We start from the raw sequence: 24,095 nt of genomic DNA on the forward strand, positions 1-24,095 counted from the left end.
CCCTGCTCCACGATCTTGAGGGACCAAGGGTCCGTGTCTCTCTCTCTCCATGCTCCCGCAAAGTACTTCAGTCTGGCTCCAACTGGTGTCTGAAGGACATGTGTCTCACTTGGATGGCTTTGGTTTGAAAGAAGCTCTTCCTCTTGCAAGCCCTCTCCCTCGAGGAGCTGCTCTCGAGGGAGGAGCCCCACGGGAAAGGGCTTAAACCTTCTTCTTTGGCGGTCGTACAAAAGCTGAAGAAGTGGAAGGAACTGCCCAGAACGTCTCGAGGACTGGGGCTAAGAGGGCCTGCGTTGCCTTTTTTCTTGCAAAACTGCTTGCCAGGTCCTTAACCAAAGTCTGGGGGAAGAGATGGTTCATAAGAGGAGAAAAGAGCAGCTCCGCTTTCTGAGCTGGAGTAACTGATCGAGCCGTGAAATTGCACAGCAAAGCTATCTTCTTCAAGAAGGTCGTCCCAAAATGAGAGACCAGCTCCTCTGAACCATCCCTGACGGCTTTGTCCATGCATGATAGCACGCTGGACAGCTCCCCCAGACTGAGAGACTCTGAGCTTCTCGATTGCAGATCCAGAACTCCCAAGCACCAGTCTAGGAAGTTGAATACTTCAAGAGTCCGGAGCAGCCCCCTTCAAATGATGGTCCGTCTCCGTAGGGGTCCAGGGTCACTTTAGCAGTGGATAAAAGGGACCTCCTCTGAGAATCCACCAAGCTGGAGAAATCCCCTTGTGCTGAAGAAGGGATTCTCACACCCACGTCTTCTTTGGTTTTATACCACATACCTCCTTTACCGCTGAGTCTAGCGGGAGGAAGGGCAAAAGTTGTCTTGCCTTGATCCTTCTTTCGTTCCATCCAGTCCTGGAGTTTCTTGAATGCCCGCTTAGTGGAGAGCGAAGTCTTCATCTCGACAAAATCCGGGGTCTTACAAGTCTTAGAGGATGAAAACTGCGAAGGAGGAGACTTGGGAGCTGCAGGCTGGAACTTGTCCTCGAAGGACGAACGCAACAGCCGCACAAGAACTTTATAGTCCGAGATTGAAGAGGCAGCAGAAGGTTCCTCTTCAACAGAGTCAGCAGGACTACTCAACTCTCCTTCTTCCCTAATCGGAAGAGGAGACCGCCTCTCCGGAGAGGGCATACGTCTATCGGGTCTTGCCTTAATCAAAGACCCCGATGTTTACTGGTAGAAGCCTTATCTAGGCTGTCTTCTTTGTGGCGTTTACCGCTCGAAGGAGGCAGAGCGTCCTGACGGCGATGAGCGTCCTTAGCGACGCCCGAGGCAGCCTCACTTGCAAGAGAAGCGTCCTTACGTTTCCTCAACGAAAAGGTAGACATTTTCTCAGGTATACGCGCCTGTGCGCGCAACCCAGCGTCCTGGTGTACGTCTTCTTCTTGGCCGGAGTCCCCCAAAGCGTCCTGAAAAGCGTCCTGCCGAGCGTCCTGCCGAGCGTCTTCAAAAGCGTCCTGAGCACACTCAAAAGCGTCCTGAGCGTCCTCCCGAAAATCACGGCAAGCAGCCTGCCCATGACGTCGAGAGGGAACAAAAGCGTCCTGACGACCCGTCTTCTTAGCGGGCGAACGAGATCGGCGAATCGCCGAAGGAGACGCAATCGGCGAAAGAGACGAGCGAGGAGAGGGAGAAGGAGACTGCTTCATCCTCTTGACGGGCAGTCTAAGGTCCTTCCTCCGCTTAGGCTCGACTGCTGCTGGGCGAGTCCTCTGAGCCATAAGCGTCGATAGCTGGTCCTGAAGGGACCAAAAGAAATGTTCTTCGTTGGTGGAGAGGAACGAACAGATGGGAGCAGGGCTGATCCTGCGAGAAGACGAGGGGCGAGGGGACGTCTCCTTCCTTCTCACAGGTACAGCTACCTGCTTCTCAGGGATACGCGCCTGTGCACGCAACCCAGCGTCCTCGTCGGATGAGATTTTACCTCTCTTCTGAGGAGGAAAAGCGTCATAAGCGTCCTCCGAAGAAAGCGGCGATACAGGACGTGAAGCGTCCTCAACACGAAACGTCCTTTTCAGCGGACGAGAGTCTCTCCGAGCGCTCCACCCCTTGCGCGGGGAGGACGCTTCGGAGGACGAAAAGCAGTCCTTAAGGATGTGCGTCTGTGCGCGCTCCTTGACAGCCTGGGACTTTGCAACAAGGCCTGCCGAAGGGACGCCAGATCGGTGGGGAGCCCCCGTAACCCTCTTGCGGCTTTCGACATACCCCCTTCCCTGATTCCTGGAGTCCGATAGCGGTCTAGGCCTAGAGGTATTATGGGGCCGATCTGACGCCCTCCACAACTAGGGGTGGGCACGATCACGCACTTGCACTGAGCCAGTTTCCTTTTCCAAGGCTTTCACTTTGGTCTCTAGAGTACGTAGAGACTCCAAAATAAGAGAGAGGGCATTACCTTCTCCCGACACAGATTCAGGGCCCGAAGGCAACACAGGTTTAGGAGATGCAAAATCTACAGGTGTTATTGCAGGAGAAATATTATCACCCTTCCCTTTGGTAGAACCACTCCTGGAGGAAGACCTCCTGATCCTATCGCGTTCCAATTTACACCGATAGGAATCATACACCCTCCAATCATCATCGGTCAATCCATCACATTCATTGCACCGATCATCCACCAAACAAATATGCCCCCTACAACTCATACATACTGTGTGGGGGTCTACCGATGATTTCCGTAGCCTCACCTTACAATCACTCCTCACACACACTCTGAAACTCACTGCACTTGATCCAGACATCACGTTTACAGAAAAGCCAATCCAAAGTCAAAAAATGGTCCACTATCGCGTATGCCAATCCAACAATCCAAAATCAATACCAAAAGTCAATCAGATACTTAAATGCGAGTCAAATCCAAAAAATCCTGGGCGGAGGTCTGTAAACAGTAGTTTACCGACCGGCGACAGAAAAAAATATGAATAGAAAATGGGAATGGTTCCTGATATCCGCCTCCCAGCGGCGGGAATGGGTACTACCACCTGGCCGCCCACTGCGTGTGCCGCGAGTTTTGAAATTCTGTCGGACTTCAGAAAATACAGCTATATATATATCTGTCAGGTAAGTGGCATGAACAAAACAAGATTTTTGCAAACAGTAATGACAGCAATATTGAGTATAAAAATGTATTTCCATGAACCAGTCGTAAAGAACTTCAAAGCATAGTAATAGTTCACTCACCTAACACCAAAGCTTCCACTCTCTACAAGCCCCACGTATATTATCATATCTAAAACAGTAAGCTGAAAAGGAATCATTCAAGGCAGCAAGGATTAAGCAATGCATAAAACAAATATGAGGAAATATGGGCTCTTAGTCTTAGAAGAGGTACACATTACTCATTTCTAGAGTTCTAGTTAACTTCCCAAAAGTTCTAATACAAATCACCTCACAAGCAAAAATTAAAATACAATGAAAGGCCACTGACATGTACTTATTTAAATAATGTCAGCATGATATAAAACGCTTCTTATGATTTCATCTATCCTCACATTTCAGTTATTCATAATACGAGCAAAAAAGGCACAGCCAACAGCAGATAATATCCACTTGCAGCAATACAAAGAAATTCCTCTACTGATGCAATTCATTCTAGTCAGTAGTTCATCACCAAAATCAGCCATGAAAAGTATAAAATCTGTAGCCACCATAAGCACTAGCCATAACAGTTTTCTAACATGATTTTCTGGGCTTTGCCTACAGTTATAATTGTTAGTGTTATTATCATTTACTATGGATTTCAGAGACAGTGCAAGCACGTTTTTGGCAATAACTCTGTAACGAACGCTTATCAGATCGAGATTTTGCCATATGGTGTATTACACTCGGTGCCGTAATTTATAAGGGTATCGTGAATCACAAATTGTAAAGAATAAAGACACTTGTCCTTGTACCAAGAGGCAAAAACTCCATTAGCCAGAAATGGAATTTTTATTCTAAAATTAATATTAATAATACTTACCTGTATAATTTATCTAGCCCTAAATCCCCAAAAACCGCACCAAAATTTACCACATTGCAACCCTGTTACCTCCTATTCTGTCCGCCAGTTGGCAACACTGTCGTTCCATGATACAAAAACCTTCCCCTCAAATCAGTTGTGATAGGCAGATCGTGGGGTAGGATGGGTGGGACTAGATAAATTATACAGGTAAGTATTATTAATATTAATTTTAGAATAAAAATTCCATATTAATAAACATTACCTTAATATAATTTATCTAGCCCGATTAACCACATTGAAAAGGAGGAGGGAATCTGAATACAATTTCCCCTTCGGACAGAATAGGAGAAAACAAACAAATAAATATATATCATAGGCAGTCAAAACTCAACCCAAGGTCTAAGATACTAACAACTTAAAGTCTCCTACCATAATGCCACCAACTGCGGTAGCACAGGACAAGGAGTAAGTGCATAGTCAGTCCGTCTGTACTAAAGTCAGGTGACCGACCAGGTGACCAGTCAGACGAATTGCGGACAGCAAAGGCTGCACCCTGAAAGACTATCAAGCACTATTCTTTCCCTAAAAGGATGATGTCTGGACTGTCTGGGCGATTCAAAGCTAAGCAAACCGTGTATCAACGCAACCCGACGTCGCCAGCAACGAATCGGCTCATGAGCAAACTCCTAAACTCGAGCTTCTGGTGCAAGAGAAAGGAGCGCGGAGCAAAAAGGCGATTCAGTCCCGAAGGACGAATGCCTGACAGTCCAACCTGGTCTCATGTTACACGATCATCGGGGGTGTATCAACGCAACCGACTTCGTCAACAAGAAACTCAGGGCTACTAAAATGTCGCCTGATCTCACACGAGTGTCTGACTCCGAGAAAACAGGTGAGACAAAAGTAGATGGTGAGCGAGTCACCAGATGACAGCAGACGATCCATCGAACTAAATTCCCTGTCCAGGACAGTGGAAGAAGCAGGAGTCGTCAGGACAAGCGAACCAGTGGCTAGTCCTAGGTCAGCATCGACTCTGGGAGAAGCGTAGTCGCCAGTGCCGACAACCCAGTGGCTGGAACCATTTCACACTGACAATGGAAGCAGCATGAGTTGCCAAGCAGTCAGTCCTTGTCATCAACAACACCTAAATACCAAACTGCCTAATTCCCATTATAACTACGTCAAAAACTGCCATGGGTTATAACTACAAAAACAAAAATATATACAACAAAACAAAAATTAATGAATAATATACAGGTATCAACCAAACGTAAAACAGGAAGACTACCTAATTCTCATGTCTGACGACCTGTCCTGCCATCACCAACGGGCCCAAAGAACGAAGGTCGCCTAGAACTAGAGAAATATTCCACAAGTAAAAAGAGGCAAAAACAGAATTGGAACGCCAAGTCGCCGCCTCAAGCACCTTGGCGACTGAGAGTTCTTCATAAAAGCTACTGAGTAGCAACTGCTCTAATACTGTGTGCTCTCGGCGTCTGGTCTTCCCCAGACAGCCGAACCACCAGTTTTAACGATCAGATCTCTGAGAAAAAAGGATACACCATTCTTTGAAATAGGTCTCTTGACATTTCGGGGTGAAACAAAACAGATGACGGGGGTACGACCCTGAATGTCCTTCGTGCGGCGTAAAATAACATGAGAGCGCCTAACAGGGCAAAGAACTAATTCCTCATTTAAATTACCAACAAAGTCGACCAGCGACTTCAGTACGAAAGACCTGGGAATGGGATTATCAGACGATTCAGTCTTTGCGACAAATTCAGGAAGGTATGACAAATCATGTCTTGTCCAGATCTGGCAACCAGAAAAGAGAGTGCTTGCAGTTCACCCACCCTCTTGGCTGTAGCCAGTGAGACAAGAAGAGTGTCTTAGAAGAGAGGTCCCTAAATTTGGCAGAATTCAGAGGCTCAAACGGAGGGAACCTTAAGGCTTGAAGGACTTTGTTAACGTCCCATGTCGGAGGCAAACACTGCGGCCTGGGTCGAGATAGGGAAAAAGATCGAAGTAAATCTCTAATGACATAAGATGAAGAGATCTCAGGGAGCCATTGCCTTAAAAAACATAGGAAAGCATAGACCTATAACCCTTAATGCACGAAGGTGACAGGGCCCTGTCATGATGTAAATGAACTAAAAACTCCACTACTTTCGGTAAGGAAGGTCTAGAAATTGAATGTCCTTGAGACTTACACCAACGTCTGTAAACCGACCATTTAGCCTGATAATTTACTCTGGTTGATTGCCGTTTCTGGCAAGAGCCAACTGTCGCACTCTGGAGGAGAACCCTTCGTGCTTGGAGAACCTCCTGACAGTCTCCAGGCATGAAGATGAAGCATGTGGAGCCTCTGATGGAACCGATGAAAATGGGGTTGTTTGAGAAGATCTGGTCTCTCTGGCAGGCGAATGGGGAGTTCCACCAGTGCTTCCAGAAGGTCGGGAAACCACTCCTTCTGTGGCCAGAAGGGGGCGATCAAAGTGAGATCCAGACGCTTGGTTGCCCTCACTTTGTTGAGGACTGACCTCACCAGAGAGAACGGAGGAAAAGCATAGGCTTGAAGTCCCTCCCAGTCCTGCAAAAGAGAGTCTGTCCGCACTCTGAGGAGTCTGGTAAGGGGCGAAGAATATCTGGCACTAAAAATTCAGTGGGGTGGCAAACAGATCAACTGTGACAGGCCATTTCTTCCTGAGGCGTGCGAAAGACTCCTGGCAAAGTGTCCACTCCGACCCTTGAACTTCGTTCGGTCTCGACAAGGCGTCTGCTAAGACGTTGTGATGGCCCAGGATAAACTGAAGGACCAACGTAATCCCCCTGTCTTCTGCCCAACACAGGATTGATCGGGCTTCTTGAGTGAGAAGATCCGACTGTGTGCCGCCTTGGTTTCGTAAGTACGAGACTGCTGTGGTGTTGTCGACAAAGATCGCGACAACCGACTCTAACAGTTGTTCCTGAAATGAAAGAAGGCCTAGGTACACTGCCCTCAGTTCCCTCCAATTTATTGACATGATCCTCTCCTCCTCTAACCAAAGGCCCGAAGCGGCTTCGGAGCCCAGGTGTGCGCCCCAACCTTGATCCGAGGCGTCTGACCAAAACATTAGGTCCGGAGGAACCGAAAGAAGAGATGTCCCTGACTTGAGGCGGTGAACTTGCATCCACCACGGAGATCCTTCCGACATTGTGGAGAAGAGGCGACTATCGTGTCCTCGGACACGAAATCCCATGACTGGCGAAGTGTCGACTGAAGGGACCTCATTCTGAGACGACCTCCGGGAACCAGTTGGATGAGGGATGACAAATGGCCCAGGAGAGACCTCCAAAGAGAAACTGGCTGCGTTACGGAGGACAAAAATTCTTCGATCAGACTCAGAAGCTTGTCTATCCGGTTTTCTGAGCGGGAGAAGCCCCCCTCAAAATCTGGAATTCAAAACAATCCCCAGATAAGTCATGATCTGGCAAGGATTAGATTGGACTTGTCGAAGTTGACACGAATGCCCAATCGACACAAAGAGACAGAACTATCTCCCTCGACCGGAGACATTTCTCTAGAGATTCGGCCAGGACTAGCCAATCGTCCAGATACCGAAGCATCCTTACATTTAACTGATGCAGAATAGCTGAAACAGGAGCCATCACCCGAGAAAAGACCTGTGGAGCAGTGGTGAGGCCGAAACAAAGGGTCTTGAACTGGAAAACTCCCGAGTCCGTGAAAAACGAAGGTAAGGTCTGCTTCTTGATGGATGGGGATTTGCAGATAAGCATCCTGCAGATCGATGGAAATCATCCAGTCCCCCCTCCTGACGGATGAAAGAACCGTCTGGACCGTCTCATCCTGAACTTGGACTTTAGAATGAAACTTGTTCTAAACTGAAAGATCTATGATGGGGCGCCAGGCACCCGAGGCCTTTAGAACTACAAACATCCGAGAGTAAAAACCCGGGAGAAGGAGGAGCTCGCTCTATGGCATCCTTCCTCCAAGAGGGCCGAAAGCTCCTTCTCCAAGGCTTGACCCCTGATTGAGTGAGGGGAATAACTGCTGAACTCAAGAGGATGATTGGAAAGAGGAGGTCTGGAAACAAAAGGGATCTGTAACCTTCCTTCAGGACCTCACCACCCAAGCATCCACCGCTCTCCCCTTGCCAAGCTGACCAATGGCGGGAGAGACAAGCTCCTACTGCGGTCTCCAGCGAGGTGATGACTCCTACTTCCGAAAATACTTACGCAGAGACAAGGAAGAAGAAAGAAGAAGAAGAAGAAGGTCCTCCTGGAGGTTGAGCTCTTTCTCTGCCCTTAGAGCCACGCCAAGAACCTCTCCCGCGTTTCAAAGGGTGAGCACCAGAGGATGAAGAAGAGGCACCAGCAACCTGAGATGTACTCTGGAAAAAAGAGCCAGAAGGAGGTTGTTGGGCTGGAGCAGAAGGTACAGATCTGGTCCTAAACTTACGCTTACTCCTTGAAGGAATGGGAGGAAGACCAGAGGAAAAAGCTCTTGATAAGGCCCAGTGAGCTTGGGAAGAGGCATCACCTTGATGTTCCTTCAAAACCTCAGAAAGCACAGAAATATCGAAAAGGAAATCGCCAAAAGAAGAAGACAACGACGGGTTCTCTGAATCTCCGATACAGAGGAGGGTAACTGCGACAAATACAGGTTACGCCTTAGAGAAACAAGAAAGGCCTGCATTGAAGCAGCAAGCTCGTTCTGATGTACAGAAGCGATTGAAATGGATGAGCAGAATTTCTCAAAAAGAGGAGCATCAGGAGGAACAAACCCCGAGTCCTTGATATAATTAAAAGCCCTCCGAGGACCCACATATTGAAGGATTGAGCTTCTTGTAAGGAGCTCATAACAGACTCCATAGCAATAAAATCTTCAATTGAGACAGAGACCGAAGCCTTAGAAGGCAAGGGTTTGACTTGAAAGTCCGACAAAATCAGGATTTGGCTTGGGGGGTCGAGAGAATGAAGAATCATCCGCCACCTGGTAAACTCCTCTCCGGTGTCGTAGAAGAGAAGAGAGCTTCCTCTTCCCTTCCCGATCACCTTCGAAAGTTTAGCGGCAACGTCCGCCCTCACTCTCGCGAACCTCTGGGCAAAGGGAGGGAAAACGTAAAAATTCCGTGACCGGGAAGGACCGTCAAGAAAAAATCCTTCTGTAATACAACGAGGCGGAGGCTGCTTCGCTGCTTTAGTTTAGGCCTCGCCTGAGGAAGAAAACTCAAAATTAAATCAAAAAGTTTCTTGAATTCTACATCATGACATCCATTCGAGGAAACATCAATATCACGAATCTGCGTCATCATCATCATCATCGTCAGATCCTACTTAGAAACTTCCCCTGAAGTAAAATCCTGACGACTAGCTATCTTAGGTCTGACACTAATATCCCTCCCCCCTTCTCCTAAATAAGCGCCCTTTGGCACTGTTACGGGACTAACAGGGGACACGTTGGGTAAAGATTCGTTAGGCACCTGCCGGACTGCATCCCCCTAGGCCTTCGCCACGACGGGTTCACAAGCCGGGGTATCTGTCGCACCGTTACCCATGATGCTGTCGACAGGTACCTGACGAGGAGCTGAAAATGAATCTAAAAGTGTGTTAGACATTCTAGTAAAGGCTTCTTGAAATTCTCTGACAGATTGTTAAACTTAGCTGAAATATCTCTATCTAGACTAAGCTGTAATTTCTTAAAATTCTGTTTCCAGGTAGTTTCCATTGCCAAAATCTTTGAATCCACATCAGAAATAACTTCACTAATTACCGGTTGTACAGGGGGCAAAGCATCAATTAATTCGGAATCGGAGTCGTACGATACCGAAACCGAAGAGCCAGAACCATGAGCGCCCAAGTCAAAGAATTCGTTAGATACAGTTCTAGCAATCGATTTCTTTTTCTCCTTAACCGATCTTTTACGCTGCAAGATTGTTTGGCGTTTCATATAAGCAGTCATATCCTCGTCAGACCAGGGCTTACATACGTCACAACGAGAAGTCAAGTCACAAACCTGTCCACGACAAGAGCTACAAATGTCATGGGGTTCATACTCCCTGCTACTTATCCTTGTCCCACAAACCGGGCAGTTCCTGATGTTGCTGGCAGAAGGAAGCATCGTAATTTCTTGGTAATCCATTGTAGAATTGGACAGGTCAGTAGTTCTGGGTCGCGCAAAAGTTCGTAATTTAAGATAAGAACCACAACAGAAATCAAAGTTAATTCACTATTTCGTGATGTAATGCGTGAGTGGTAATTCATATAAAGTCTCATTTAACAAATAATGAAAGCTTTAAAGGCACAAAAATGTTTAAGGAAATTTATAAAGAGCGGCCGTGATGTAAACAACACGGGCGCTCGTTAACAACTGATTTAAGGGAAGGTTTTTGTATCTGTCAACGACAGTGTTGCCAACTGGCGGACAGAATAGGAGGTAACAGGGTTGCCAATGTGGTAAATTTTGGTGCGGTTTTTGGGGATTTAGGGCTAGATAAATTATATTAAGGTAATGTTTATTAATATGGATACTAACACAACAGTGAAAAGCTCCTCCTACCCTCTCCCCCAACCCCCACCGCCACCCCATCCTTCTTCCTTACCTCACCTTCCCTTCTCTCTCTCTGAAAGTTGCTTCAGTTTAAACTTATTTTGTATGATTTTTCTATCTATCTATCTATCTATCTATCCATATATCTATCTATCTAATAATACACATTGTTGTATATAGCTAATGATCCAGTCTGTTGTTAGCTGCCAGTTGACTGATTTATTTATGCATTGATCCGCTCATCTCTCTCTCTCTCTCTGAAAGTTACTTCAGTTTAAACATATCTTGTACGATTTTTTCTACCTATCTATCTAATTATAGTTTACATTGGTGTATATATTAGGGCTTGTGCCTTGTATGATAAGGCGCCCTATGAGGTAATGTTAGACTAGCGATAATCTATACGCTAAGTCGGTTGGTATTGCACTTCCATCTTCAATGGAGTGTCTGGGGTTTTGTAGATCACTTACGAAGTCGGTATTATCTTTACGACGATGTGTTAAACTCATGGTTCGGTGAGGTTCTTGTAGAAAACACTAAGTATAAAAATAGATATATTCTTGAAGTTTTACATGCTGAAGATCAGATATGATTGTACAAGTCTTCTAATAACGATAGCTTGATCGCTTCTGCCAATGATGATGGCTAATCCTATTCCTCTACATGATAAAGCTTAGGTAAAGAGGTACAGGTCTTCTAATGACGATCACTAACTCTGTTCTGCCTGTCTACCATCTCTGTTACAAGTTATGAAGGAACAGACAGTAGTTCGAACATATGAACATACTATCAGATGACATAGTTACATACGAAACACAAAACAAATGAAATTGACACGCTACAGATCACGTAGGCGGTAGTTGTCTCAAAGCAGGGAGCTTGGACTAATGTTTATAAACAATTGAGTGACTACAGGTGACGGCATGTTATCTTAGCCTTCCATACTTATTGTATACGTCATCTTTTAGCGTCTCTATTCTGATCACATTCCTGCAAGCAATCTGGTTGACCTCTTTAGTTTTAGACTTTTATATATATGGGACTAACATTCCATAGTTTTATTATGTAAACACTTTACATTAGCTCGGTCAGGCTACCAAAACCAACTACTGAATTTACTCAAACTTGACTTGCATTGACTTATAGGAGTGTGATACAGACACTATGTGAATATATATAGATATATATAATAATAAAATTCATTGTGTACATGAATTGATTCAAGTGAAAAAAAATAAATAAAACAATGATATGGTAAAATAATAGTGATCACATGATATATATAATGATACAGTTTTCCACAACTTCATTTCATTAAGACACATATGCTACAGAAATACTAATGTACTCTGACAATTGCATAGAATGAAGATTAACATGATAAAAATCATATTTTTACTGATAAAATATTCATATATGAATTGATAAAATATTAATGGTTATGCTGATTGATTTCGTTGATTTTTATGCTAATGTTATATATCTGATTAGTAATTCCATATATAACTCATAAATAACTGCAGATAATGGTAAGATATAAGGTAACATATTGATTAGAGGCTACCTGATTTGTTTATACATATGTATATGGATTCTATATATGATTAATATATGTGCACTTTAAATAGATTCCTATTGCGTACACGCAAAGATATATTTTCGATTCCGTTATTTATGATCATTTTATATATAGATTCCTAGAGCGTACACGCAAAAAAATAAAATATTTCGATTCTGTTATTTATGATCATTATATATGGAATACATGACCGAGGTTGTTATACTACTTCACATTGAACTAGCTTCCGAACACTTTTCGTCCATACACAGTTCCAGACAACCACCTATAGCCACTGCAAACGGCCTTTTTCAATGGTTAAACAAGGGGAAAATTTGCCTGGGCGGGTCCACGTTCTATTTTTGCGCTCATACTTATTCTCTGCATCCTAAGCTACACGATTACGTTCGCGATGAATAGATCATCCAGCACGAGTCCTTCGCCAGCAAAGTAGAGTTGAATATCCTTCGTGGTCGTAATTGGTTCGGAATGTATTCCCTTTTGTAGTCGAATTCCGACAGCCCGCGGAGCGTTCCGCATGAAAACGAGATTAACGACGAGATACGGTGTCGGTGATAGAAGTCCATGAAATTCCTTTCACATTGTAGGCGGTTGTTTACTTGACTGTAGGTCGTCCGCTGCGACGAACGATTTTTTGAAGTTGCTATGTGAAACTCTCGTACTGCAGGATACTGTAACCGGGTTCCATTAATCAGCCTGCAAGTGAAATTATACTTGTCACAAGGGCAAAGTAAATTCAGACGACATCCAAATACAGGGGAGGGGAGAGAGAGCCATTTAGACCAGAACTTAACCCACATGAATTCGCTGATATTTTGGAATTCAAAAGAGTCCGCTGTACAAACTTTTTTATCCATGGCATTAACAATGAGTGAACCTATCCAGGTCTATGATGACTCGTAAAAAATATCCATATTATAAAAATAAATAGATATCAATACGAATCTCAAAGAAAAGTTCGATATTACTGGTAGTAAGTTATTAGACAAAGAAGTGGAAAATGGAGCTATTTGTAAGATTGCCAGGCAGCATAAGAGTCAAAGAGAATATTAATCATGATTCTATGTGCCCTAACAAAAGTTTTCATATTCAATTTTCTCGTGCGCATCCTCTGAGGTTAATTTTTTTTTTTAAACTTTATTAATAGGTAGGAGATGCAACGAAAAAAAACCCACTATGTAACTAATTTCTAAATAAACTTTGGGTTTTTCAAGAAAATGTGACATTTTCCCATGAATGTTTACTTGGATTGTAATAAGCTAATGTTGCAAGTAAATAATCCATATCCATATCGTGATACTTCTAAATGTCTATGAGGTTCAGAAAAAATTAATTCATTTTGATGTTATAGAAATTCTATTTCCTTATTTTGTTTATTAATTTTAAAATGATTGCAAGTCCTTAACTAATTGCATTACACACACGGATAAGAATATGTTTATGTGGCCTGTCATGTGACCTATGAACCACATGTGAAGTTCATGAACTAAGCATTCCTTTCTCCAGTCAATCTGCTTTGCCAGCGCGAGATGAAGCCTGTGCAAGCAGATTATTGAGGTTAAAAGGAACAAATGCTGATACGGCAATGATGACGTCGTCACTTGGCAGGAGATTGCTCTCAGCCAGCTAAGAGTTACGTTACTTGCTGTAAGAGATACGACTTTAGGATAAATTTTTTTGTTTTTTTTTTTTAATACTCGACCCACACGAAAAGAATGTCTGAAAAAAAAACAGTACCAAAATTGAATAATATATTAGTTTACATGTTGGAAATCTGCATAATCTAATATTATGTTAAATTAAAAATTCCTTATTCAAACTATATGAAAAAGGTTTCCATACAAATTCTATATATATGATTAGCCCTGTATAAGATTCATATAGGATTATTTCATAGATAACATTTTCACTTCTAGACTTCCTGACTTTAAAATCTCTTTTATTTTATTTTATTTATTTTATTTATTATTATTTTATTTATTTATTTATTTATTTATTTTTTTTTTTTTCTTTTCATTGACTACGAATATAAATCACGGGACAGACAATATGTCAGTAGGTTTTGATATGTGTTGAACTTTTAGCTTATTTGTCATTACTAAAGCGTTAAGTTTAGAGTTCAAATCTTTACGCATATATATTTGGATATTTAATTATCTATGGTTACGTTTTGCTTATTGATATTATCGTGATTCCTTTTTTATTATAATTTGTAACCCTTCCGACTTCTTACAGAGTGTATTATATTGACTCCACTTGTATCCATATTTATTTTTATTTTTTTCTTTTATATTTATTTATTTATATATTTTTTTTATATATATATTTGATAAATTAATGGTTGGCTTGAATATGTGGAAAAGTGTTCTAGCGGCGTACCGTATAAGGCTACTTGCGGCATCAATTCTATAGATACAAGATATAAATGATAAACGTATTTAAAACCGCGAGAACCGCTATAATCCAGTTCGGATCCAACATCACGAGTTGTAACTCGTAAGACATTGACACTTCCTATTTAATTATCCGTTATTCTACCAAACCGATTGACTCTGGGTGATAAAATATATTATTGGTTTTCTTAATGGAAAGGAATTCACACACGAGTTTAAGGAGATTATTATTGATTTACACCACCCGAGTCACATTATCATGTGTTGAATTCCATATTTACTGATTTAGCACTCATAAATATTCGTAACGCACTCAATTGCGGTGTTTGTTTTTAGTGCTATTAATTCTATATAACGTGTCAAGGAACTATTAACACTAAGAAGTGTTTATTCCCTCTGTCAGACTCGTAATTCTGTTAATAATTCTACGTATATTCTTTCAAGGATTGATTTGGCACAGGATAGGCCCTTAAACTGACAGGTGTCTTAGTGTATCCCTTGTCTTCATGACACGTGTTACAATCAGTTATGTGCTTTTTATATCTGTAAGCATTGTAGGCCAGTAAAATAGTGATTTGGCTTTCTGTGACATAGTAGGGAACCCTGGATGACGGAATGCAACCAGTTTATGACGATTGGTATGAAAGAGATTATTACTAATACCTGGTCGTTAGTCATCTGCTGTGTTCTTCGGGTTTACCTCGTCACAGACCTACATATAATATTACATTTGATTACATTATTCTGATACACATACTTTAAATATACTTTTGCTTTAGGGTTTCTGCTCAAAAGTGTTTATTGTTTTTGCTTAGCCGCGGACCCTGTTTCCGTTTCGAAGTGTTTATTGTTTGGGTTATGTCTGTTGACTCTTGCTTTGTTCAGTTTGTAACAGTTCTGCGCTCCGACCCAGATATTCAATGCTCGCGATCTCTTGGGTTAAGGAATTTTCTTGTTTGATACGGTTTTAACAATAGGTACAGATGTTTCTATATCTTTTAGTCTAATAATGGTTCTTTGCAGTATGGTGCGGGATTGCGGGATAATGCGCCAGCTATGATAATTGCTTTCCCAGGTAGATATCTTATCTTGGCTCCAAAGACCTGAATGATCATTTGTCACCGAGTTCTTTTTGGACTGTGATTAAAGCCTTTGAAAAACTTGGTAAGTGACTCATGGTCAGTAAGGATTTTATCAGGATAGCCGTAGATTATGAACTTAAAATGTACTAGTGTTAAAGATACCTAGCCCTTCCTTGCCTATTACTGCATATTTACTTTCAGAGGGCTTTAGTTTAGTGAATAAAAAGCTATAGGGAAGAAAACTGTTTATCATATTACTGAAGTAGTATCCCTCTTACCCCTTGGTCTGAGGGCGTCTGTTGCAATAAAAAAAAAATCCTTATTTAAATCAGGGATTTTTAAGTTAGGTAAGCTGCATTTTCCGCTTTTAAGATATCGAACGCCTGTTATGCTTTTCAGACCATAATAAATCTACGCTCTTCTTCGTAAGATCTGTTAAAGGAGCTGTCATCATTGAAGAGTTACATATTTACATACGATTGTAATACCCACTACAGCGCAAAAGTGCTGTATCCCCTTTTTACGTTAATAAGTACCCAGGAAAGTTATGAATAGCCGACACCTTACCATGGACTACTTTTTAGACCTTGACCAGACACATAAAACCTAGATAAACATGTTCGGTTTTAAAAAAACTCACATTTAGATATTTTACTCTGAGATTATTTGTCTTTGTCTCTGTAGCACTAGCTCTACTTTATGTGAATGTACTTCTAAGGTATTAGAAAAGATTACAGATCATCCATATAGGCATGTAGGTTTATCCCCTAAAAGTCTCCAAACACTATATTGTAATTGGGGCGCAACGTAAGCCGGAGGCATACGTAAAAAATTGATAATGTCCCCTGAGTGTGCTGAAAACGGAGTATGAGGTACAATCACTTAGGTAATGGTATCTGGTAAAAGCTTTTAAGTAAGTTCAAGTTGGTGAAAAAAATTTATTCTAACCTAACAGAGATAAGATGTCGTCGGTATATTGCACTGGAAACTATCGGAAGTCGTTTCCTTGTTTAGCGACAGTAATCTGCGCAGATACGCCAAGTCGATCTTTTATGGCATGACATTTGAGGGAAAAATATATGGGCTTATTTGATTTCCTAATGACTCCTATTACTAACATTTTTCAACTTCGTCATTTATCTCTATTTTGAAATTGCAGTGAGAGTCTATACGAAGGTACGTATATAGCTTTATGTTTGTCCTTAGACCGTTATTTTGTGTTAAATTACATCCGTTTTTTCCCAGAGATCACTCGCTAGTGGAGAAACTTCCTGGTATTCAGGTAAAAGATAAAAAAAATTCTGCTGAATCACCTCTGCTTGAATGACTTTACGGATATTACTTTAGATAGATTATCAGAGAGATTCATCCACGACCGGTTTGGGCGTGATTAACAATTAGCAACAATAAAAAATGTGATATTTATAACTTCCGTATCCACGATATGTATACTTTTAGGGCTTTGTTCGCGGAAATCGTTATATTTCAGAGTGTCGGGAAGGATTAAAATTTCATTTCCCAGCAAAGTCTTTTTACACGCACTAAGACATTCGAGGGTGCATGCTTCTCGAGATTTTGCGTGCAAAAGTACGACTGCGGTTGTGGGAGAATTCTGTTGGGGTCATTTGAACAATGTTACGATTTATGAGACAAATGTATAGTTCCTTTATATAAGTTATTATTTGATTAACTGTCTCATTTTGTTCAAACGGATTTTACTATGTTTGAAGGTTTATAGATTTTCCTTTGATAAACACGCCTTATTTTTCAGGATGTAAGATAATATTTTTGTATCACCCCTAGATGGATCTTTACAATTACACTACATACAGATCATGTTTTTTATAACTATAGAGGTATCTGTAAGCGCTCGCTTATCCGGACTTCTCATTAGGGGAAGTTCGAACAACAGACGGTGAGTCGTAAATACAAGATATTACGTCTACTAAAGAAATAAACAAGATATTCTAATTTTTACGGCGCGTACAGTCGGGCTTTATCCACCACTACTTATAATAACTTACGTATAAAAAAAAACAAAAACCTGCTCTGATTACTTTATACGGTCGTTGTGTTTCATAGGAAAAATCCTTTTTAATTCAAAAAGGTATCGGTATGTATGAAACCAACATCGCTTTTCCCCACTCTGCTAGAGTCGCTTATTGTGTGGAATTTGCTTCGCTTTGAAAACTCGGCAGATTTAACTAACCTTGACCGCTTGACTAGGTGACACAGTCCACCGAGTTTTGCTTGTTTGATTTCTGAACGGGCTACTGTTTCTATTTCTTTTTTGTAATAATTAGGATCCTTCTCTTTATTACCATCGGCAACGTATTGTGTGTTTTTTTTAGCATTATGTTGCTGGTTACGTATAAAGCAATGAATGACGAACTATTAGGAACTGAGCGATTACTAATAAGACAGTTATCACTACTGCATTCATATTAACTGTTTGTACTTCATTCTTTGCTAAAATTTGAAATAGTGAGGGATCCTGGTCAGCGCATTTAGCCTGATGAAAGTTTTTTACAGACATGTTATTCCTTGCAAAAATCCAGCCGTATTTTTAAAGTTAAGTTGAGTCCATTGAGGTTCGATATTTTATATAACTCAAAAAACTCAAGGCTAAAACTGCGATCGGGACTTTGCAAAGGAGCATTTATTGTCATGACCCGAAATAGTGTACCTCTAATTTATATAGATTTGTATGGGTGTTCCACTTGTTTTTGTGTGTTTTCTAATCACTACGGTGCTTAACGACCCTATCCATGCATCTGTATAAATACAGACGTCCACTGCGTAAACCGCACATTCACTGTTTAATATGATTTGTTACGTAAGGGATTAATAATCACCAAAAATGGATAAAGTTAACATAGTATATGATTATGATATTTCAGTAGAACTTCTGGAAACAGACACTCAAAGATAAAAAACTCGCAGTAGCGAAATCTCAATGATATAGATAATTTCTGTAAAAAAGTAAGATTAAGAATGTCTCGTAACTTCAGCCACAGGAATAACGAAATTCGACCTGCAAAGGAAACATCAAAGTTACTCCAAATGAATACAAAATTGTACTTAGCTTGCTTTTGTGGGAAGTCACGGTGTTCCGATAACGACACACGGCCTTGGTCCTCCTTCTCTATTTAGCGGACGACCCTGGTTTGGCTTCAGTTTCCCCCCGTGCGCGTTGTTTCGATGATTCGAGCCCTTGAAAATCGATGCTGCAGACGCGTTCGGTTTGTTTCTTGCAGTGCCGGAAACGCTCACTAACGATGTTTCTTGAATGATTCTAATGAGAGACGAAGCTTCCGTTGCCGTAGGAAAAGGACACGTCGGTTTTGTTTCTTGAAGTTATTCACTAACGATGATACTAAGTTGCTTGACGAATCTTGTTGTTTTCTGAAGTCGCTCACTAATGATGATACTAGGTTGCTTGAAGAATCTGCTGCTTTCGTCGTCGTTGACTTCATGATTTATTATTCTGTTTTTTTCTTCGTAGACGTTGTAGAGTTCTTCTGGTCCGCTGACCACCAATATTAGGGCCTTGTGCCTTGTATGATAAGGCGCCCTATGAGGTAATGTTAGACTAGCGATAATCTATACGCTAAGTCGGTTGGTAGCCTTGCATTCCATCTTCAATGGAGTGTCTGGGGTTTTGTAGATCACTTACGAAGTCGGTATTATCTTTACGACGATGTGTTAAACTCATGGTTCGGTGAGGTTCTTGTAGAAAACACTAAGTATAAAAATAGATATATTCTTGAAGTTTTACATGCTGAAGATCAGATATGATTGTACAAGTCTTCTAATAACGATAGCTTGATCGCTTCTGCCAATGATGATGGCTAATCCTATTCCTCTACATGATAAAGCTTAGGTAAAGAGGTACAGGTCTTCTAATGACGATCACTAACTCTGTTCTGCCTGTCTACCATCTCTGTTACAAGTTATGAAGGAACAGACAGTAGTTCGAACATATGAACATACTATCAGATGACATAGTTACATACGAACACACAATCAAATGAGACACGCTACAGATCACGTAGGCGGTAGTTGTCTCAAGCAGGGAGCTTGGACTAATGTTTATAAACAATTGAGTGACTACAGGTGACGGCATGTTATCTTAGCCTACATACTTATTGTATACGTCATCTTTAGCGTCTCTAGTCTGATCACATTCCTGCAAGCAATCTGGTTGACCTCTTTAGTTTTAGACTTTTATATATATGGACTAACATTCCATATTTTTATTATGTAAACACTTACATATATATCTAACGATTCACTAGGTTGTTACCTGCCAGTTGACTGGTTTATTTATGCATTGATCCGCTCATCTCTCTCTCTCTCTCTCTCTCTCTTTGTGTGGTAGTGGTACCTACTGTAAATGGTTATTAGAGTGAAAGATATCTGAATGTATGGTGGAGCAGTAAAACGATAGACACTATGATTTATGGTAAAGCGACTGTTATACCTGTGGTTGGTTACCTTCTTCATAATTCTCATTTGGACTCAGGGTATCAGCAATATAGTACTTGTATTACGAAGGTGAAGAAGATATGGCCACCATGGAATGTATCTGTCAGCACGGTTGCAGAAATTAGTTTGTCATGCAACTTTTCAACGTTTTAAGCCATGAAAAAGCTGCCAATTGCCTTCATATTGGTTTGAATAGGGAACTGGTTATAGTTACTCTGTGTTACAAATAAAAATTTAGCCTTTCTACCGGACATCCATTAGAGTTAAACCGATGCACATACAACAGTTGCTTTAACATTCAGATATCTCACTCTAATAACAATTTATAGTAGGTAACACTACCACAGAGAGAGAGAGAGAGAGAGAAAGAGATGACCAGATCAGTGCATAAATAATTCAGCCAACTGTCAGGTAACAACCTAGTGAATCGTTAGATATATACACCAATGTTAATTATTATTACATAGATAGATAAAAAAATATATACAATGTATATTATCAGATATATAGATAAATAGATAGAAAAATCATACAAAATCAGTTTAAACTGAGGCAATTTTCAGAGAAAGAGAAGGGAAGGTGAGGGAAGGAAGAAGGACAGGGGTGTCGGTGGGGGTGGGGGGAGAGGGTAGGCGGAGCTATTTACTGTTGTGCTCGTATCCATTTCTGGCTAATGGAGTTTTTGCCTCTTGGTACGAGGACAAGTGTCTTTATTCTTTACAATTAGTGATTCACGATACCCTTATAAATCACGGCACTGGGTGTAATACACTATAGCAAAATCTCGTTCTGATAAGAGTGTTCGTTACAGAGTTATTGCCAGAAAATGTGCTTGCACTGTCTCTGAAACCCATAATAGTTTAATCCAACCGAGTGGTCAGCATCCTGATCCTTCCAGATTTCTTTCTCTGGCTGGTCTTCTGCCTTTCTACATTTTATTTTTAACCATTCAATGAATTTAAGCAAAGATACAAAATGTCAAAGGAGAAAGAATTCATTACAAATTGGACTACAGTCTTGTTTCATCTTCCATCTATTAGAAAAACTTCAATGACTGATAATCTCAATTGTTGCTCTTATGCAATTCTTATATGTATTTCTAAAAATAAATTATCCATAATTCAGCAAACACAATACTACTACTATAAGTAATAAAAACATACAACTTACATGCAGACTATTCTATAATCCCAAACAATATGCAATAGTACATGCAAGGCACTTAAATAATTCTTTAAATCATTCCCCACATAATGCACATCATAAACAAAGATGTAATTTTAATTTCTAAATGTTGAAGAAATCAAGAACAAGTCAGAGTGCCATCTACCATTAAATCAAAAAGTTTGTTAGGAGCATTATTGTAATAGTGCAGGAAATTTTCCAACTAAACAAGAGAATCAGGTTTGGGAAAACATATATTTTCCTTTACAAATAAACTGCTGTCTCAAACTTGCAATGATATCAGACTCATTCACCTCATAAGTACATATTACAAAAGTAGTTTTCCCCAAAATAAACTTGTAATGATATGTGCAAGACTAATATCACATTTTTTTAAAGTAAATTCTATTTTTCCCAACTATACAAGCCTGAGGTCCTTTACAATAGGAATATTCTTACAATGAAGCTGGAACACGGCCGTTAAAACTCTTGAACAAGGTGATTAGGTAGTAACTTCTGCCTGGATGTAAACATTCCAATTTGCCTTTTGGCCCAGGTTTCAGATTGAGGGGTGGCATGAGGTGGGCATTAGTGTAAATGACCTCAGGTTTTCAGTTATAAAAGGGATTTTGACGTAGGAAAAATCTATTTCTGGGCGAGGAAGCCGTGTCGCCCAGTGAAATATGTCTGCTTTAGCACTATTTCTAGTAAAATATTGCTATAATACCAGAGAACTGCTAAATTGGACATGTCAGAAGCTTCTGACTCGCTCACCTATATAAAAGGTGTCGGTATAAAACTGGGGCGAGTGTTAAACACTACCACAGCAACCCCTCCAATTAGCCTTTTTGTTTTCCTCATCAAAAGACCCTAATACGGGTGAGCCGACCCATAGGTCACACCTAGCTACCCTGTTGAAGGCGTCTGTGACGTCATACTTATCGATAGCAATGAAGCTTGGTGCACTGCAAGGGGGGGAAAAACCAGGGGGGGATTTCACTGGGCGACACGGCTTCCTCGCCCAGAAATAGATTTTTCCTACGTCAAAATCCCTTTTCTGGGCTAAGCCGTGTCGCTCCCGTGAAATTGTACCAGAGAAACACCAAGCTACATCACTCTGAAACGATATAGAATATTAAATTGTATAAATTAAGACCATACACCAAGTCAAATAACAAAGAAATGTGCTGCGGTAGGTAGAATGTTAATAATGCTGGCATAATGGAAAATATTCATATGACACAAGGACAGTACTATATTGATGTTTGTAGCAGGAGACACTGACCTCCCTACAGCTATTGCATGATATTTAAGATCCTCCAAAGACTTAAGGTAATGCTTTGGAAAACCCAGTGCGACTTCCAACCAGTATACTTCTTCAGATCATCAAAGTTCATATATTTGAAGAAATTTACAGAGGTTGTTATAGCCCGAATACCACGCGCTTTGGGAAAGGACCCTGGCTGACTTTCTTGGTAAAATACAAAAACTGCTGCAATGCCCTTTAGAGATATGGTACCACCACCGCCCCACATGAAAAGGGGGGGAGGGGGCCTTCGGAAAAGGTAGATGTTCTAGATAAATAGTCCTTAGGAGTTTTAACAGGACAATAAAGAAGGATGTTGCGGAATCGGAACAACCTTCCATGGGGATCACCTTACCAAAGGGTTCTTCTCATTCTTAGCCATAAAATATTTATTTGGTGAAGCAACACGTCACCCGAGGAAAGGAATTCTATATGTCCTTGGCCACTAGATAAAGATGACATCTGCGATGTTCTGGCACCATGAAGCCAGACTTAATAAAAACAGTGCCTTACGCAAAAGGGTTTGGCAATCACATTTGAAGTTGTCTGTTTTTAGAGTCTAACCTGAGAACATCGTTAAGAAACCACCATTGACCACTGGACCGAAGAGGGCCTGTGAATAAGCCGCAGGCGTGCACAAAGCCCATTTGGGATTGAGGTGAAATAAGACTTTATACCAAACCCGAGAAGAAAAACTCTTTTTCAGAGCTGACTTAGTGGTTGTTATTGTGGCAACTGCCAAGCCTTGTTCGAATAAAGTCCTGAAGAATGTTATAGCCACGTTTCATTGTCATTACTTTGACATTTGATTCCCTGAGAAATGTAGGCAATTGTTTAACTGTCTGAAACCATACTGGCGAAGTGTAGATTCTCTTTTGTCTGACTCCAAGAACAAAATGTTCTGTGGATCAATGTCCCCTATCCTCCTACCTGCAAACTTTCATGAAATCCATAAAGATAGGGTTCGTGAAGACCTGAGGAACCGAACACAGTCACCGTTTGAACTTGTTGCGACAGCCTCAAGTCCGGAAGAGGGTGAGGACGAAGACCTAGTCCAGAGAAGGGGAAACCAATTGTTCTTGGGCCAGTAAGGAGCTATGAGAGCCACCTGACCCTTGAAGGATTTCAACTTGTGCAGCACCTTCGGGAGAAGGTTCACTGGAGGGAAAAAAATAAACCTCCCTCCACTGGTTCCAACCTATACTCAAGGCGTCCGTAGCGTATGCTAGAGGGTCCATATTTGGGGCTACGTAACAAGGCAGCTGTGGTTTGCCCCTGTAGCGAACATATCTACTTTCAGACCCGGTACTCTCCTACAAACCCTCTTGAAGGATTCCTGGTCCAGTGACCATTCTGACTCCAGGGGGGACTCGACGGGACAGTGCGTCTGCTACTACATTGTGGGACTCCTGCCAGATGGGTAGCCGATAGATGCCAGGTGTTTCTTGTCAGCTAGAGAAAAAGTTGCTATCACCACGTGGTTCACATGACTTGACTTTGAACCACCTGTGTTTATACCGTGTATCACTACCGCACTGTCGAGAGCCAATCTGATATGAGTCTCCTCCGGAGGACGGAGCTTCATTAAGGT

General features: G+C 41.4%; 1 protein-coding gene across 5 annotated transcripts in view; it reads right to left on the reverse strand.

Annotated features, from left to right (window-relative positions):
• LOC135203053 (two pore calcium channel protein 1-like) overlaps window positions 1–24,095 on the reverse strand; it is a 734,396-nt gene that overhangs the window by 603,704 nt on the left and 106,597 nt on the right. For 3 of the 5 annotated variants that reach the window (XM_064232644.1, XM_064232646.1, XM_064232645.1), the window contains one exon: window positions 3,180–3,241. The exons of the other annotated variants lie outside the window; for them this stretch is intronic. In XM_064232644.1, coding sequence (XP_064088714.1) covers window positions 3,180–3,241 — 62 coding nt within the window. The remainder of the gene's footprint in view (window positions 1–3,179; window positions 3,242–24,095) is intronic. 5 annotated transcript variants of the gene reach the window in all.

This window comes from Macrobrachium nipponense, chromosome 33, assembly GCF_015104395.2.
Source record: "Macrobrachium nipponense isolate FS-2020 chromosome 33, ASM1510439v2, whole genome shotgun sequence".
In the NCBI taxonomy this organism is placed as follows: Eukaryota; Metazoa; Arthropoda; class Malacostraca; order Decapoda; family Palaemonidae; genus Macrobrachium; species Macrobrachium nipponense.